This window comes from Cannabis sativa, chromosome 1 (assembly GCF_029168945.1).
Source record: "Cannabis sativa cultivar Pink pepper isolate KNU-18-1 chromosome 1, ASM2916894v1, whole genome shotgun sequence".
Lineage (NCBI taxonomy): Eukaryota > Viridiplantae > Streptophyta > Magnoliopsida > Rosales > Cannabaceae > Cannabis > Cannabis sativa.
The window spans coordinates 3,578,192-3,596,232 of record NC_083601.1 but is presented as its reverse complement, the minus strand read 5'-3'; the positions used below and the strand labels follow the sequence as shown (position 1 = coordinate 3,596,232).

The following is an 18,041-nucleotide window of genomic DNA, read 5'->3' as shown; positions in this document are numbered from 1 at the left end:
CTTGATCACCAGCGTGATCAGCAACTTTATTAACAATAGCATCTGATATTTGTCTTATTTCCTGAAAAAAAACAATAAAAAGATACAAATATATAATAAAACCTAAAAACACAAATAATAATACATTTCAAAATATATATATATATATATATATATAAAAACACCTTATAAACTTCAGCACCATCATCTTTAACACCACCCAAAGCATCAACAGCTGCACCATTACCCTCACCATCATCCTACAATGACAAACACGTACGAAAAAAATTATACAAATTACAAAAAAATAAAAATTGAAAATTTATTAGAATGGAAACTAAACATTATATTATATACTAAAATAGAATAAAAAGCCAACATAAAAACTCAAAAAGTAACCTATCAGTACCTCATTTTCCACATCAATATCATCAAGTTTCCCAAAATCAGATTTATCATCGTCCCCATCACCACCATCACCACTGTCACCACTGTCATCACCGCCATCACCACCATCACAGTCATCATCGCCATCACCGCCGTCACTTCCATCATCTTTCGCACCACCACTATCATCACTCCCATCACCACCATTTTGATCATCATACCTCTAAAACAAATATTAATAAATAACAAAACATTAAAATAAAAAAAACACAAAAATTAAAAAATAAAAAATATATAATAAAGGAAATGAACTTTACCTGACTAGTAACACAATCTTTCAAGTCCTCCAATACATCATTTAAATCTGAAAACTTCTTATCCAAATACAAAATCAAACCCTCTTCAATTTTAGAATCAATGTGAGCCTTCATTTTACTCTCAAATTGAACAAACTTATCATCAATATCCTTCCTCAACTCCTTCAAAGAACTCCCAATCTCAGATTGCTTATTGATAATACGCATCACATAATGTTTAACATCATCAAACATAGGACCCCCAACAGTAACTTTTTCCTTTACACCTGAAAACTCACCCTTGTCTAACTTCCTCTTAGGTACTTTCACACTCTCAAAATCATCATCAGACAATGAAAAATAAGAAAAATTAAATCCAGTAAGATCAAATTTCTCATTCTCCTCAGCAGAAGGAAACACAGGAGTAACTGAAAGCTGAAATACAAACAAAACATAACTCAAAAAAAAGATAATGAAAAAAAACACACAAAACAAAACAACATAATAAAAAAAAAAGCAACCATACCTTAGATGACAAGTAGATTTTCCTCTCCACCTCACTTGAAGTAACTTCTTTCGCACTGGACCACATACATACCCTATATGTTGAAGAAGGGTCAAAAGTACAAATGTTTTGACTTTTAAAAAGAGGAATAACCTCATACAACCAAACTTGGAAGATGAAAGGAAACCCAGCCAATTTGTAAGTTTTACAATTTGAATCACTCCCCTTCTTATCAATTCCTTTTGCCTTAGCAAGTGCTTTTAATTTAGCACCCTTCTTACCTTTCAAACCAAGCCTCAAATAGTACAATGTAGTATCATAAACAACGTTGCCCCATGGGAAACTATCAAACTCACCCGAACCTACCAAATGTAACAACTCAATACTAACATGTTTATCTGGAGGTTTGCTTAACAAATAGTTAGTAACTAAATACAACACCGCCATCCTAACTGCAAAGTCATCATCTTTAAAAGTACTATTCAGAAAACGCTGCTTAACGACTCCATGAGTCACAGTCATATCACTAAAGTACTTGTCTACAAACACATCTCCCTTCCCAACATACTTCATCATATCAATATCACCCTTACACAACAAACCACTAATAACAGCAAACTCCCCTAAACCAAAACGAACCCTATCATGACCAAAATCGAACCACATCTCTTTCGAATTTGGTTGATGGACTTCCCTATTCAATGTAGTGTGAAAAATCTGATGCTGCAATTTATAAGACTGAATATCCAATAAATGCCCAAAACAAGTTGCAACAAACATAGCACGCTGCTTCTCAGTCAATTTTGCTCTAATATCTACTAAAACATCATCATTATGAGCCCAGAATATGATTTTACCACAAAATCTTTCCTCTAGCTTCAAGTAAAATTTCCACAACTGCAACACAGAAACAACAAACAAAAATTAGAAATTAAAACATAACTCAAAATATAATCATGAAAACCAACAAAATATACAAATTTACCATATAACCATTAAAAAAAAAAGCAACACAATAGACACTTACACCGCATAAAACACATGAACAGTTTAAAACATAATGTGATAATGAACTCTTTTGTTACACCTTAACTAGTTGAGACCCAACACTCTAGCTTCAACAAACCCTTTAATCCCCCTACTAATTGCCTTAACAGAACAAAAAACCAACCCAAACAACACAATGGTTCCCATTTTTTCCATATCAAATAAAATTCAGCAAAAACTAAAACATTTACAAATACACTATAAACACTGTAATATACAATAAGAAACTAAATAGAAACTTTCCAACACACATACAACATCATATAAAACATATAACAACATCCAAAAAAAAACTAAAAAGATTCTAAACAAAAAACCTTTTAAAAAAACAAAAATGAACATCTCAAAATTCATACAAACCAAAAAAAAAAAAAAAACTCCTAACATCAAAACAGACCCTATAAAAAGTCTGAAATAACAAAAAAAAAATGATAACAATAAAAAATATAAACAAAACAGTCACTAATCAACTAATAAAAATAAAAAACAACACATCTTCACTTAAAAAAAAACACCAAACTAGCCTTGGCTTTCGAAGGAATCGCAGTACTACTTTCATCCTCAGAATCTAGATCTCCTTCATCAACCTCTGCCACACTCTTCAACTTTAACTTCTTTGATTTACGATCATCAGGAGTAATATCAGGCACACGACTCTTTTTCTTCGCCAAAGAACTCACTGAACTCTTCTTCACATTCTCAGCAACTTTCTCGTTAATTTTCTTACTCTTCTCATTCACAACATCCTTAGACACAGGATCGTTACTCTTCTTACTCCTCCTCTCATTCACAACACCCCTGCTCACAAAATCATCACTCTTATCATCACCCAAAGACATTTTCCTCACATTGCCTTCTTCATCACCAACATCTTTTCTTTTCAAACCAATCGGTGATGGAGAAATCGAGCTCCTAGTAATCGCCATACCACCACATTCAAACTCTTACAGATCACAAAAGTAAACCCTAAAAATCAATTCAAATTCGAAAAACTTGAAGAAGAAGAATAGAAAAAAAAATGAAATGAAGAAACATAAAGAAATCTTACTTGTTCAACTCAAGATATATAGAACCTTAAGAAAATAAACCGTCTTAGATCGTGACTGGTTAAGCAAAACACCTTTTGAAACTGAACAATGAGAGAGAGAAAATTAAAGAAAAAGAAGGAAATGATCGTGACTGATTGGGACTAACTGAAAAAGGCATATCTAGCTATACCCTATAAACGTGTATTACACGTATCAAATATGGACAAAAAATATAACAGTGCAAACTGTATACGTGGCATAAAAAATTTGAAAAAAAAAACGGTATAAAACCGTATTATTTAAAGCAAGGCCAAATCCGTAAATAAGTTCAAAATTAGATTTCTTAGTGCAAAAACTTCTTATATATATGTGCCCAACTAGAATTGTTAATCCAACAAGTAATATGCTAAAATTTGATAGTAAAAGTAATTATAATTAACTTAATTAAAAATAGTAATTTAAACACAAAACGAAGCAATTATTCATTATTTAAAAAAAAAAAATATCATAGATATGATCGATGGCAATTAGCTAGCTGTGTGCAATTGGCAATTGAGATGGTACTCACTAAATCAAACTAACTATTATTCATATTATTATGATAAGAACGGCATATTCATCCCACACACTAATAATTTGGTCCCACCTTTTAGCAGAAGGCCTGAAATCTTTTTCCAATCTCCCATTATTTTTTTCAACTTTTGGGACCCCATGCATGTGGAGCAACACAAAATCAATGCATGCGACTTACCCCACTTATTAAGATTCTCTAAAATTCTTCCTTACGAATTTGTAGCTATAAATTGGTATTCATTTCTCTCCTCATTTTACCATCTCCTAATTAGTAATAACAATAGTCCAATTAAGATATATAAGCTATGGAAACCACATTATCTTGCACAAATTTTGTCACACTCCTCATTTTTCTTTGTGCTACTTTCTACAAGCTAGACTCAACCTTGGCCGCGGCGGCGGCCAGAGCTGGAGTCAATCCAGTGTCTAAAATCGCTACAGGGTTCATCAGAACATCTTGTAGCCAAACAACCTACCCAAGACTTTGCTTTAGCTCTCTGTCAATCCATGCCCAAAAAATCCAAACAAGCCCTCAACTTCTAGCCGGAACAGCCTTAAACGTGACACTGTCCTCGGCCAAGGCCACGACCGCCATGATGTCAAGGCTCTCATTGAGCCACGGACTGAAGCCCAGAGAGGTTTCGGCTATGAAGGATTGCGTTGAGGAGCTGAGTGAGACTGTAGACGAGCTGAGGAGGTCCATTGGCGAGATGAGTAAGCTAAAAGGCCATAATGCTGATTTTAAGCTCATGATAAACGACATTCAAACTTGGGTCAGCGCAGCTTTGACCGATGAGAACACTTGTTCTGATGGGTTCCAAGGGAAAACTTTGAATGGGAATTTGAAGACTGTCGTTAGAGGCAGAATTGTCAATGTTGCACAATTGACTAGCAATGCTTTGGCTTTGATCAACAGATATGCTTTGATTCGTGGATAGGCTAGAATTAAAAAAATATATAATTTAAATAATTAGTATATTATTAAGGTTTGGTTAAGTTTGGACCAACTTAATTATGAGTTGTTTAATTGTGTGGCGAGATTTAGTAGTGTGGTCATTAACATTAAGTATTGTTTTTTTCATTGCTATATATTTCAACGTGAGATTATGAATGCAATTCATTGATATATGTATTGGCGTGATTATTATAACATGCTAGCCCGTATGATTGCTATAGGGAAATTTGAAAAAATATGCATAAAATATTTTAAAATTTTTTCCCTAATCTAATACATTTTAAAATTTAAAAAATATGACCACTTTACAATAAACCCAAAAATATCCCTCTCATTTTGAAACCTCAACTCTCTCTCTTCCTCTATCTCTCTCGGTTGATCTCTCACCATCTCACCCTCACCAACCCTCCCTTTTTTTTCGTCGAATGTGATTTGGACAAAATCTAGATTTGGGGTTTGATTTCGTCAGGCCCGATGCAGCCCGATGCAAGCCCGATACCGGTCCGATGGTAACACAAAAAATTGAGGAAGACAAAGGCCCGATAGTGGGCCCGATGGTGGGCCCGATGCATGTGTAAAAAAAACAGAATTTGATATGGCCCGATAGGTCCGATGGGCCCGATGGTGGGCCCGATGGAGCCCGATTGCATGTGTAAAAAATAGAATTTAATATGGCCTGATGGGTCCGATGGGCCCGATAGTGGGCCCGATGGTGGGCCCGATAGTGGGCCCGATGGGGCCCGATGGTCTACAGTGTAGTGAAAGAGAGAAGAAAAGAGAGGGGGTAATGTAAATGGGGGTATTTTAGGAATATTATAAAATGTGTCATATCCCACAAATATCAAATATTATGAGTTTAAGGAAAAAATTTCAAGAATATATAAGCATAAAAAATCAAATTTCCCTTGCTATATATGTCGGTAATCGCATTATATTTGTAAATAGGCTAATTAGGATTTTTGCCCTGTACTTTGACATGTACTAAATTATGCCCCTGAATTTTTAAGATCGTTAAAAATGCCCTCTGAACTATTGAAATTGTTGGATTTAAAGACTTTTGTAAAATTTCATTCAATTTTACTATTTCAAAGATTATTTATGTATTAAATTATGCTCCCAAACTTTGATATCTACCAAATCATGCCCCTCAAACTTTGACATGTACTAAATTTTTTCCTTTAAACTTTCATCCATGTTAGATTTTTTTACTAAAATTGGAAAAAAAAATCCTTAAATCCAAGAATCTCAATAGTTCAAAGGGCATTTTTAACGATCTTAAAAGTTTAGGGGGCATGATTTGGTATATGTCAAATTCAGGGGCAAAAATCCTAATTAACCTTGTAAATATGTATATGAATTTGTAATATGATTTTTATCTTGAACTATTTTAAGGTAATAATTTCATCCATTAACAGCAAATCTCAATTACTGGTACATACTCGTACTTCCAATGGTGGAGCATCAAGATTGAACAATGCTCAAACAGAGAACGTACTTCCAATGGTGGAGCATCAAGATTGAACAATGCTCAAACAGAGAACAATCATCAAGCCTTACTGCCTAAATCTTACCCAGTTTCATTCACTCATTCTCTTTCAATCAAGCTCGATGAGCACAACTACCTTCCATGGCGACATCAAGTCTTGGTCTCGATCAAAGGGAGTTGACTTCAAAAATACACTACAAGAAATGTCACTTTTAAAATGTGCTGGCAAAAGTTTGGTATTGCTCTGGTAAAATATAATTTACTTCTGATGTGTGGCAAATCAACGTTTGTATTAGAGCTTTTGTCAGCATAAAATGAAAGCCTTGGTAAAAATAACTTTTTCTAGCGCATAAATACGCTTGTAAAAGTTAGATTTTAGCCACTGCAAATGTGTGTTGGTAAAACTTTGACTTTTTTACCAGCGCAGTTTGCGAAATGCGCTGGTAAAAGTAAGCAGTAGCGAACTGTGCTGGTAAAAGTGGCATTTCTTGTACCTCGATCCTAATAAAGCTCCACCAAAGTATCTCTCTGCCACTGATGAAAGAAATTGCACAGTCAACCCAGAATTTGAAGATTGAGAGCAACAAGACAATCTTCTAATTAGTGTGAGAATGATTTTGTTATAATAAAATTTTTTTACGATAAATATCAATTTTAATTACAACAAAAAAAAATATTATTTATTACTTTGGTATAAATTTTATTACTAATTTAATTTTACTAACTACAAATTGTGTAGTGTGTAATATGAGAATTGAGTGGCTAATATATAAGACATCTTTGAGTTTCAATATTTAAACACAATGTTACTATAAGTTACAAAACTATACAACATTGAAATATACATATATATATAGGGCAAGACTATGGTAGGACCTAGTAAAAGTTCCCTACCGATAGGGAACTTTTTTTGACCATTGATTTTAGATCATATGGTTATTACGATGTAAGGTGTATACTCTTACGATAAGACTGCTTGTATATAATAAAAACTTTATTCATATTATAATAATATTTAATTATATATTTATTTTAAAAAATAAATAATATTAATAATTAAAAATTTTAATTTTTTATTTGTTATATTATTTTTTTTAAGTTAATTTGAATTATTTTTATATAGTTATTTATTTATTTTCTTTAGAAAAAAATAATTTTACTTAAAAATTTTGTGTTCAATTTTTTTATACTAATAGTAATAGTTAACTATACAAAATTAATTACTTAAGTATTTTTGCGACCAATTTATTTATATATACAATAGTTCTACCATAATTATCTTTTTTAAATTAAGGCTTTTAATTAATACCCACGTGTCAATGTTGCGAAAACGCAGATAACTGTATAAATGAGATCCTGAATTGATTTTTTGTTAAAATAAAATTTAATAATAACCCAATCCATGGGTGTATGATAAAATTGGTTATATTAAAAAAATTATCTAAAATTGAGCCCAATGTCATATTTTTACCATTTTAAAAAATACAAGATCTATTTATCATTTAATAAAATAAAATGTTTAACCAGTAATTTTTGCAAAACACAAAATCTAAAACGGCATTTGGCATATTATTATTAGAAAAAACACTTAAAATAAAATTAAAAGAGAAATTTATGTAGAGCCACGTCAATTTTATATCAATTACAAAGATGTGGTTCAAAATTTTATTACTCTAATTACCGTTATATTGTTGAATTATTTTGTAAACAGTATAATCAATTGAGACATTAATCAATTTCAATCACTTTGTACTGTAAGTTTATTTTCTTTTTCTTTTTTTTGCTCCATTTTTTATTTTATTAAATATGTAAATGAACATTGATGGGTTTCTTTAATATTAAAAATGCTCTCTCTCTCTTAACTAGTAGCTAAAATTAGTTTTTTTTTTTAGAAATTACCCTATATACTATTTTTTAATTTTTTTTTTTCAAATTTACGATTTGGGTTTCTAAAGTGGTTTCTCTAGTGGATTCTATGTGGGTTGCTATAGGGATTTTGGTTACGATTTAGGTTGCTCCGTTAATTGCAATAGGGGTTTTTATGTAAAATTCTATAAAAATAATAATAATAAAAGTTATTTTGAGGTATAAAAATGAAAAAATCTCATTTTTTTGCGTGTGAATAAAGGTGGCAGCACATTATTTTTTTTTTTTCTTTCCCAAAAGTTAAAAAAGTTTTTTCAGTCACACCATTTATTATTTTGACTAAAAAATTATACTATTGTAATCTATTTTTTATGATGATCATTTTAATATGTGGGAAACATGTATTATTTTTGCTGCTACAAAAACAAATGACCCGAAAGAATAATTTTTAAGTTTCTTAAAAATAATCAAACTTTCAACTTAAATAAAATTTAATATATCAACCAATTTTATAAGTAACTAATATGCTTATACACATAGTTTATTTTGTAATAATTTTGATATGTTCCTAAAATAAATATATAAAAATGACATAGTATTTTAAAATTCAATACAACAATCAACATCACAAGTTATTCTATATTTTTTAAAAGTAATTACATCCCAACATGTAAATATCAAATTATTTAGGGAATTATTGTTGGTTATTAAAATAGCGGCTATTATGTTACAGTTACACACACGTACTGGTGGTTTGTTCTGAAACCCGGTGGTTTTATTAAAATAGGCTAACACATATATCAATATACTTTAGTGGCTCTCTTCTAGACTTTAGTGCCTACACGTTTTTTATTTGTTGTTTACTTTTTTTTTTTTTGTCTTTATGTGACTCATGATATATAGAGTAAATTTTTTTAAATAATGATGATAAACTTGTCAAACATTCTCTTTCTTCTTCTTCTTTTTCTTAAATATTTTAGTTTTTTTTTAATTTTGTTAATGAATAAATAAACAATATTTAAAATTAAATAAAATTTAATATATCAAACAACTTAATAAGTTATTAAAAAAATATTCTTTATTTTTATATTTAAACATTACACAATTAAATAAAAATAAATTTATTTTTATAAAACTATTTTAGTAGGTTTATAAAATAATTTATAAATAAGTTGAATAGTAAACATTATATGAGTTATATTAAAAAAAAAAAGTAACATCAAGGTATCTTAAACAATAAAATAACATAATATATCCTAAAAATATTAAAAAGAAACAAAAAAAAGTTTTTTTAATATTAGTCCTCCTTTTTTGGAGACAGAAAAATAAATGTTTTTCACATTTTAAAATGGTAATTTTATTATTTATATATGTGTAAAATTCTGAAATAAATTTTTTAATGGAAAAGTAACTAATTGATATCTTATTCACGGCAAAAGCAACTAAATGGTTGCTTTTTTCAAATCTCCCAAAAAGCGAAAATTTCTGAAAATAAGATTTTTCGAATTTTTTCTATTTTCGGTAATTGTTTTGAATTTCGGTATGTATGCTGACGTGTCACAATGATATTTGTGTAAATAATTTTTTTCTAAAGTATTTTTGTAAATAAAATTAATTTTAGGTATAATATTGAAAAAACTTCAAAGTAAAAAGTGAGAAAATTGATAACAAAACAAAGATAAAATAGCATTTTAACTACCAAAGCTTAAAAGTTCACCAACCAAGCCCAGCCTACAAGCCCACATGTCTCAGCCAACCCCTCTTCCACGTGGGAGTGATGCAAAATATATTCTTATAAACAAAGTTGGGAAATATATTAAATAATATTATAAATAATATCTCATACAATCATTCTACTGTAACTACAGTGAAATTAATTTCTTGAGCTTATGATTGGACAAATTTCCTACCCTATACTATAAGGAAGAAATTATTAGTCCTACTATAGATATTCCCTATATATATATTGTTAGAGATTTTATAACAATGGAAGAAAATCAAGATTTATTACAACTCTATTGTAAAATAATACAAGGATTAAAATAAGAGATTGATTAAATATATGTTACAATACATATATATACACTATATATATTACATATATATATATGAAAGGTAGAAGAGAATATTACAACACATGTAATATAATATATGTATATATATAACAAGAGAATAATATATATAAACACTCACTCACAACCTTGAGTGTAGATTAGTGGAGATCACCATGACTTGAACAAGGTATTACACCTTTGTCCAAAAGCTTATTTCCCCCTATCTCTAAGCACTAAGGGAACTCTCTAGGAAATAGCTTTAGGAATTATCAAGCCTTAGGGTTTTCTAGCAATGTGCTTTTTTGATAGAAAACTTCATCTCTTACTCCCAAATGAGCACCATAGACCTCCTTTATATAGTGTTTAGGATATCACCATTTGAAATTCAAACTCATAACCCCTATAGATGTTATGGACTCAAATGTAACTCTTACACACACCATAACTCCTATAGCATTAAGAATTTCAAATAAAGGTGTGTAACATCTTTTACACTCTTAATGTTGGTGATAATGGTAGAGATTACTCATAGTAACAACTCCCCAAATGTTACAAAAAGATGACAACTAATATAGTCATATGTTACATATTATTAGTTTATTACACATATTTAATCTATATATTATATTATTATAAATAATATAACAATCACCCACTAGATTAAATATTATCTCTTTAGTAATAAACTTGTAACATTTGTAACATTTATTTAATCAATCAAAAATATTATATCAAAATATAACATTCCCCCACTTTGATTGACTAAATACACATTTTTAAGAAGTCTTGCTTAGGTGCATTAGGTAAAATGTCTTTCGACTTGAATTTTACCTTAGTGTAGTTACCACAAAGTTTGATGAAATTTTGGTTGCCGTAGCATTGAACCATTATTCCTTTAATACAAACCGGTGATAACACACACACCCTCGCTAATGCTCACTTGAGACCGCATGTCTCGCTCTTGCACCGTTAATGGCCATGTGCAAAATTCCAATTCATGGACTCTCTAGAGAATAACTCCCAATTCTCATAAGAGGCGGCACCACCTCTAGTCCATATAGGTGGAGTTTTAGTGTCTCACCACTCTTTAGACACTTCTTAAGCTTAAGTGAGTTTTCTTAAGCTTAAGCTCCATTAAAAAACCTTTCGATTTTAATCCTCAATTTTCACAACATGTACTCATTCATAGGTGGGACAATTGAGTACCATATTCACTCTATTGACTTGTTATTACCTATTGAACTTAAGACTAGATGTTTACTAGTGTTAAGATAGGTTACCATCAATGAGAGAAACACTAAGGGAGTTTAGGTCCCATCCCTCGAAAATTCATGCTTTAATCTTGTACGGAGATTAAGCGATTTGTTATAACCTCTCACTATTGATTCCATGTGAATCATGCATGCCAAAATATAGTGTTCACTTTGTGACCACTTTTCTCCTTAAGTACTTAAGCTTTGAAAATTTAATCATAAAAGATTAATTTTCACACACTCAAATTCTCAATAATTTTGATACCATGCATATCAAAATTAAACACTAATTTAGACACCAAACATGTCTAAATTATACTTTATTTTAAGACACCAAACATGTCTTAAACTTTTCATATTGGAGTATCACCCCCACACTTTCACATTTCACTATCAAGATAATATCTTGATTTTAAAATATAGAAGACCACTTTGTCTCTATAATTTTTTTTTTTTTTTAAATTTAATTTCCTTCTTGAAATTATTTTTACCAAAAATTTGACACCAAATATGTCAATATTTTCACTTATGCACATAGCCAAACTTGATTTAGAATTTGAATTCAAAATCAAATAAATTAATCAACAATGTCTCAACACATTGTGGCTCACCCCCACATTTCTAGCATAGTGTATATAAAATATCACTTTTGTGTATTTCCTCTTGAAATGACTTTTTAAGGTCACTTTAAAAAATATCATTTGACATTTTTAGTTTTCTCAACAAAATTAAAATATCAAACTCACATTACTACTCATAAAATAATGTGATTATTTTTACTCATAATTTTAAGGTTATCTCCTTATTGAGATTAGCCCAAAATTATACCAAAGTTAACAAAATTCTCATCAATTTTGTTCACAACTTTGATCATTTAAGATTCAAAATTGTTTCTCCAATTTTGTTATCTTTTCACTATTTTTGAATCCACATTGATTCATTTACTTTTGAGTCCAAAATTGCTCTTCCAATTTATGGCTCATTTCACAAGTTTGGATTCACTTTTAATCCATTTGTTCTTGCTTATGACAATGCAAGTCCAATAAAAGTGTAACTCTCATAGTCCACTTTCTCTTATCTCAAATATGAGATGATTATCTCTTATAACCCAATAAAAGATGTAACTTCTCAAAAGCCATCTTTTATTATCTCATAAAGTGAGATGTTCACTACCAAATTGAAAAGAATTTAAAATATTCTTTATTCACAAAATAGATGATTATAATTCTCACAATAGTAATAAACACTATTTTATTATTATCATGCTATGTAACTCATATATTAATATAATATGTATGTTACTAACCACATCTCATATGTAACATACACATAATATCAATTTTAAATTCATAATATATAAGTTACATATCTCATATATATATAACATATATACTATAATATACATATATATATCATACACACATAATATATACATTAATTACACAACTATATATGTTACATACCTCACACATATATAACATATATACACTTTAATATACATGCATGATATATATTATATACACATAATATATAATATATATAATATCTCATATAAATACATAAAAAATAAATATTTCTACATATTTAATCTCGCAATATATATGTATATTATATTATATCTCATCATATATATAATACACATAACTCATATTCATGCTATATATTATATATCTCATATATACATATAATAACATGATATAAATTTAAATATCATATTATATACTACTATATATATTAATATGATACAAACACATAATCTCATATATGTCACATATATATAACTCATATATATCATATATATTACTATCATATAAAATATAGTAAATCACATAATATACACCACCATGCTCACCCATGAATGGTTTTCACATAAAATCTCTTATCCTTGTATTCTCACAATCTTGATTTATCACCTCTTCCATTGAAAAGGGATAAGCTTTTGATTGTTAGAGATTTTATAACAATGGAAGAAAATCAAGATTTATTACAACTCTATTGTAAAATAATACAAGGATTAAAATAAGAGATTGATTAAATATATGTTACAATACATATATATACACTATATATATTTACATATATATGAAAGGTAGAAGAGAATATTACAACACATATAATATAATATATGTATATATATATAACAAGAGAATTAATATATATAAACACTCACTCACAACCTTGAGTGTAGATTAGTGGGGATCACCATGACTTGAACAATGCGTATTACACCTTTGTCCAAAAGCTTATTTCCCCCTATCTCTAAGCACTAAGGGAACTCTCTAGGAAATAGCTTTAGGAATTATCAAGCCTTAGGGTTTTCTAGCAATGTGCTTTTTTGATAGAAAACTTCATCTCTTACTCCCAAATGAGCACCATAGACCTCCTTTATATAGTGTTTAGGATATCACCATTTGAAATTCAAACTCATAACCCCTATAGATGTTATGGACTCAAATGTAACTCTTACACACACCATAACTCCTATAGCATTAAGAATTTCAAATAAAGGTGTGTAACATCTTTTACACTCTTAATGTTGGTGATAATGGTAGAGATTACTCATAGTAACAACTCCCCAAATGTTACAAAAAGATGACAACTAATATAGTCATATGTTACATATTATTAGTTTATTACACATATTTAATCTATATATTATATTATTATAAATAATATAACATATATATATATACATATATAAAACTATACAACTACTGATGTAAGTAAATATAAGTTAATTCAAATATAAAATTTTCTAAATCTTCACTTCACTTAAAAGGAGCACAAGAGTAACCAATACTACAAAGACCCACATTCATACTATTATAAGGAAACAAAGAAACGGGTCGACTCAGTGGCAACTCAGGAATCGGTCTCTCCATACCCAAAAACTCAACAACCTCATCCATAATGGGCCTTCCTTTGGACTCATTCAACGTACAAAGAAGCCCAATTTCCAAAACCCTAATAGCTTGATCCAAATTTATCACAAGGCCCATTCTCTTATCCACCAACTTCTCTAACTCACCACTCTCATGCAATCTCCAAGCCCAACCCAACAAATCCCTCATCTCCTCCTCCTCCTCCGGCGCCGCCGTGGAACCCTCCGACTGCCGCCTCCTTCCGGCGACAACTTCCAAAATAAAGAGTCCAAACTCAAAAACATCAACACTTTGACTCACAGCCGATTCAAACCTCTTAGACTCATTCCCACACAAAACAAAACCAAAATCACCCAACATAGCTCTAAAACTCACATCAAGAAAGACACTTGTCGTTTTGAGATTCTTGTGAGCCAATTGCTTAGAGTGTAAGAAACTCAAACACTCACCCACATCTCTAACAACCTTAAATCTCCTCGTCCATGGAAGAACTCCAACCCCAAACAACCATTTATCAAGACTTCCATTAGTGAAAAAATCATAAACCACCATAATCTCCCTCTGATCTTGAAACCAACCTCGAATTGGAACAAGATTAGGGTGACGAACTTTGCTAATAGCCACAATCTCTTTCAAAAACCGTTTCTTGTCCACCACTAAAAAAGTCAACCGAAATCGTTTGACTGCCACGTGGCAACCATTGGTGAGTTTTCCCCTGTAGTAAACGCTTTTGGAATTTGAATTCATGCCCAGAATTTCTAACTCGCTGAATGAGCCGGTGGCGGAGTAAAGTTCGGAGCTTGTGAACCGGCGCGGCTTGTACGGCGGCGTGGGTCTCTGTTTTTTTTCAGGTAAAACGACATCGTTTCTTTTCTCGTTTTTACTTCCTCTGCTGTAATATAAACTGATTAAAACAGCTAAAGCTAACACAACCACAGCCATGAAGATCATGAAACTTGTCGGAGGCTTAGTTTTAATCATTTTTCCGGTGTGATCAACTGTGATTTTATTCTCACATGTTTCAGAGGAAGGAATTCTAAGTAAAGCTTCACTCTTTGAAGTGAAATTCCACGAAAGAAGACTATGGATTTGTGTTCTGTTACCAGTCGAAGCTGAAAACCCAACAAACATATATTCTTTAAGGTAAGGAGAAATATCAAGAGACTCAGAAAAAACCGGTTTCGAAGGGTAACTTCCATCGTTTAAGCCAAGCCGAATATCAAGCCAACGGCGTGAACCGTCGTAATCAATCCAAGCTCGGTGAGCCGAGCCGTCGTTTAAGAACACACCAACATCTGAAGCGTTGACTGTTTTGACCGAAACCATGCTACCCAAATCGATTCCGACATGGTTGTCGTTTGGGTCACCGAATTCTGGATTTTTACGAGTGTCGAATTCGATTGCCACTGTCTTGTAATCTTTATCGCAAGCGTCGTTTATCATAGCCAGCCATGGCCCTGGTCTTCCCACTGTGAATTCATCTGGGGCTATGATGAAAGTCAGTCCACTGCCGCCGGCGCCGGCGTTGTTGCCGGAAAAGTTGTGGATTTGAAAAGAGAAGGTTGTTTGGAATGAAGCTGGGGTTTGAGTTGGAGGGTCGTAGAGTCTGATTGGTGATGAGAAAATGGCTTTTCCTGCTTGGTGTCTTAGATCGAAAGCTTGTGATTCATCTGGGATTTGAAGTTGGGATCTTTTTGACAATTTAGCACTGCCCAGAAGCTTAATGTCTTCTAGAATTCTTGGGTTTGTGATGGAATTGAAATTTGGGAAAGAGAGATGTTTTGTTACTATGGTTGAAGGTCCATTGTTGGTACTGTGGTCACCACCAGAATGAACTGTTGAGAGTAATACATTTGTGAAGATTATTGTTATTATTAACAAGTGAGAAGAAGAACCCATTTTGGATTTGAGGTTGGAGATGAAGAAAGTTTGAAGCTTTTAGATGAAATGAGTGTAAAGATCGAATCTTTGTGGTTTGTAAGATAATTAATTTGTTTTGTCATTATGTGAGAAGAAAGAAAGAAAGAAAGAAGATAAGTAAAGTAGGCAGAGATTACAAACCAGAAATGAAATTGTTATCTCGAGAGTTGAGACCAATCTAACTCAGGACACTTGGGAATTGACAATTAATTCAGTTGGGCCCATTCACATAACTCATCTTCTTGTGTTTATTGTTTTGATGTGTACATGTTTAATAAGGTTAGTGTTTCGATGGGGCCACCATTTCTGTATTAGAATATAATGAAAACGAACCCATATGACTTTAAGATCTAGCAAAAGATTTTTACTATTTTTACACTATCATGTCTACAACCGCACCCTTAAATCTCAACGCCCCTCTTCGGTCAGCTTTATTGGAACTGTGACTCAACCGGTTAAGGTGTTTAGCTTTCACGATCGATTATGTGCTACACTGTTCTCAATGTAGCTTTCTTGATAAGTTGGAGAATACTTTTTTTTTTTAATTAGGGATGTAAACAGGGCGGGGGCGGGAGTGGAGATTGCTCCCTCACTCCCATACCCGCCCCAATACCCGTTTAAATTAAAGCGGGGGCGGGGTGAGGATTACCCGACGGGAGAAGGATTACCATCGGGTACTCATTACATATATATTTTTGAAAAAAAAATAATGTCACAAAGAGAATTAAAAAAAATAATCATAAAAACTTAGTAAAACGATAAACTTAAGTGGAATAGTGTGTATAGTAAAAAAAAGAGTGTAATCAATAAAAACCTAAAGCATGAAGTTATTTTAATTGTAGTAGTTATGATTTTAAAACTTAAATATATACATATATCATATTGGGGCGGGTATCTATTCCCCCGTCCCGTTTTCGACTCGAGTATAAATCTTTAAACCCATACCCGCCCCCGCCCCCAAAAATCAACCCCTGTACCCGTCCCATTAGCGGCGGGTATCCGAACCCGCGGGTATAATTCTCATCCCTATTTTTAATCAATTAATTAAAAATACCTTCATATTATATATTTATTAAGTGGGTTGTCCAATATGCTCTCACTTTCCACTTAAGTCTAACACATAATTTATATTAACTTAAAGGGAGTTAATACAATAGGTATTGTGATTTTTACCTATCAATAGGGATAGTAATTTTTTGTAGCCTTTGATTTTGAAAAACCGTATTTTTGCAAATGTCAATTATATATAAGAAAATATAAAACTGTATGCGTCTGCAGAAGCAGAAAGTAATTCTGCTACTGCAGAAATCAGTTTTGCAGTGACAAAACAGAACAGGCAAAATATAAAAATATTTGCAGAAAAATAAATAACTTGACACAAGAGATTTATACGTGGTATCAGTGTTCTCCCGAACACTCCTAGTCCACGGGGCCACGCCCAGAGAATGAAATCAATTAATAAAGTATCAAAATTACAAAGACAATTGACTTAAATAAGTTTAGACTCCCTCTAAAGTATTGCCGTAATCCTTTGTAATCCACTTTATGAATCTGACTTCTTGAAACACCTTCAAGCCCGATCTCCCTTCGTCTTTGAAGTGTGAGTGCTTACTTCCTCCCGAAGTAAGGCTTCAACAAGTCTTCTCCCGAAGACCAAGTGCTTACTTCCTCCTGAAGTAAGGCTTTATCAAGTCTTCTCCCGAAGACCAATCTCTTGTTCAATCAAGTCGTTCTTCACAAACTCTAGGACAAAGTAAGAACAGAAATAAACTACTAGAACCTAGATGAACAACTAGGCTCTCACAAAACA

The 18,041-nt window shown here is 31.5% G+C and overlaps 2 protein-coding genes across 2 annotated transcripts; one reads left to right on the top strand and one right to left on the bottom strand.

Annotated features, from left to right (window-relative positions):
- Positions 1 to 4,005: 4,005 nt before the first annotated feature.
- On the top strand, positions 4,006 to 4,943 carry LOC115715595 (21 kDa protein-like). The gene has a single exon (XM_030644240.2). The coding sequence runs from the start codon at positions 4,121 to 4,123 to the stop codon at positions 4,751 to 4,753; it is 633 nt and encodes a 210-aa protein (XP_030500100.2). The 5' UTR covers positions 4,006 to 4,120; the 3' UTR covers positions 4,754 to 4,943.
- A 9,232-nt stretch (positions 4,944 to 14,175) lies between these two features.
- On the bottom strand, positions 14,176 to 16,576 carry LOC115716967 (probable L-type lectin-domain containing receptor kinase S.7). Its single transcript, XM_030645894.2, has one exon. The coding sequence runs from the start codon at positions 16,208 to 16,210 to the stop codon at positions 14,198 to 14,200; it is 2,013 nt and encodes a 670-aa protein (XP_030501754.2). The 5' UTR covers positions 16,211 to 16,576; the 3' UTR covers positions 14,176 to 14,197.
- Positions 16,577 to 18,041: the final 1,465 nt, after the last annotated feature.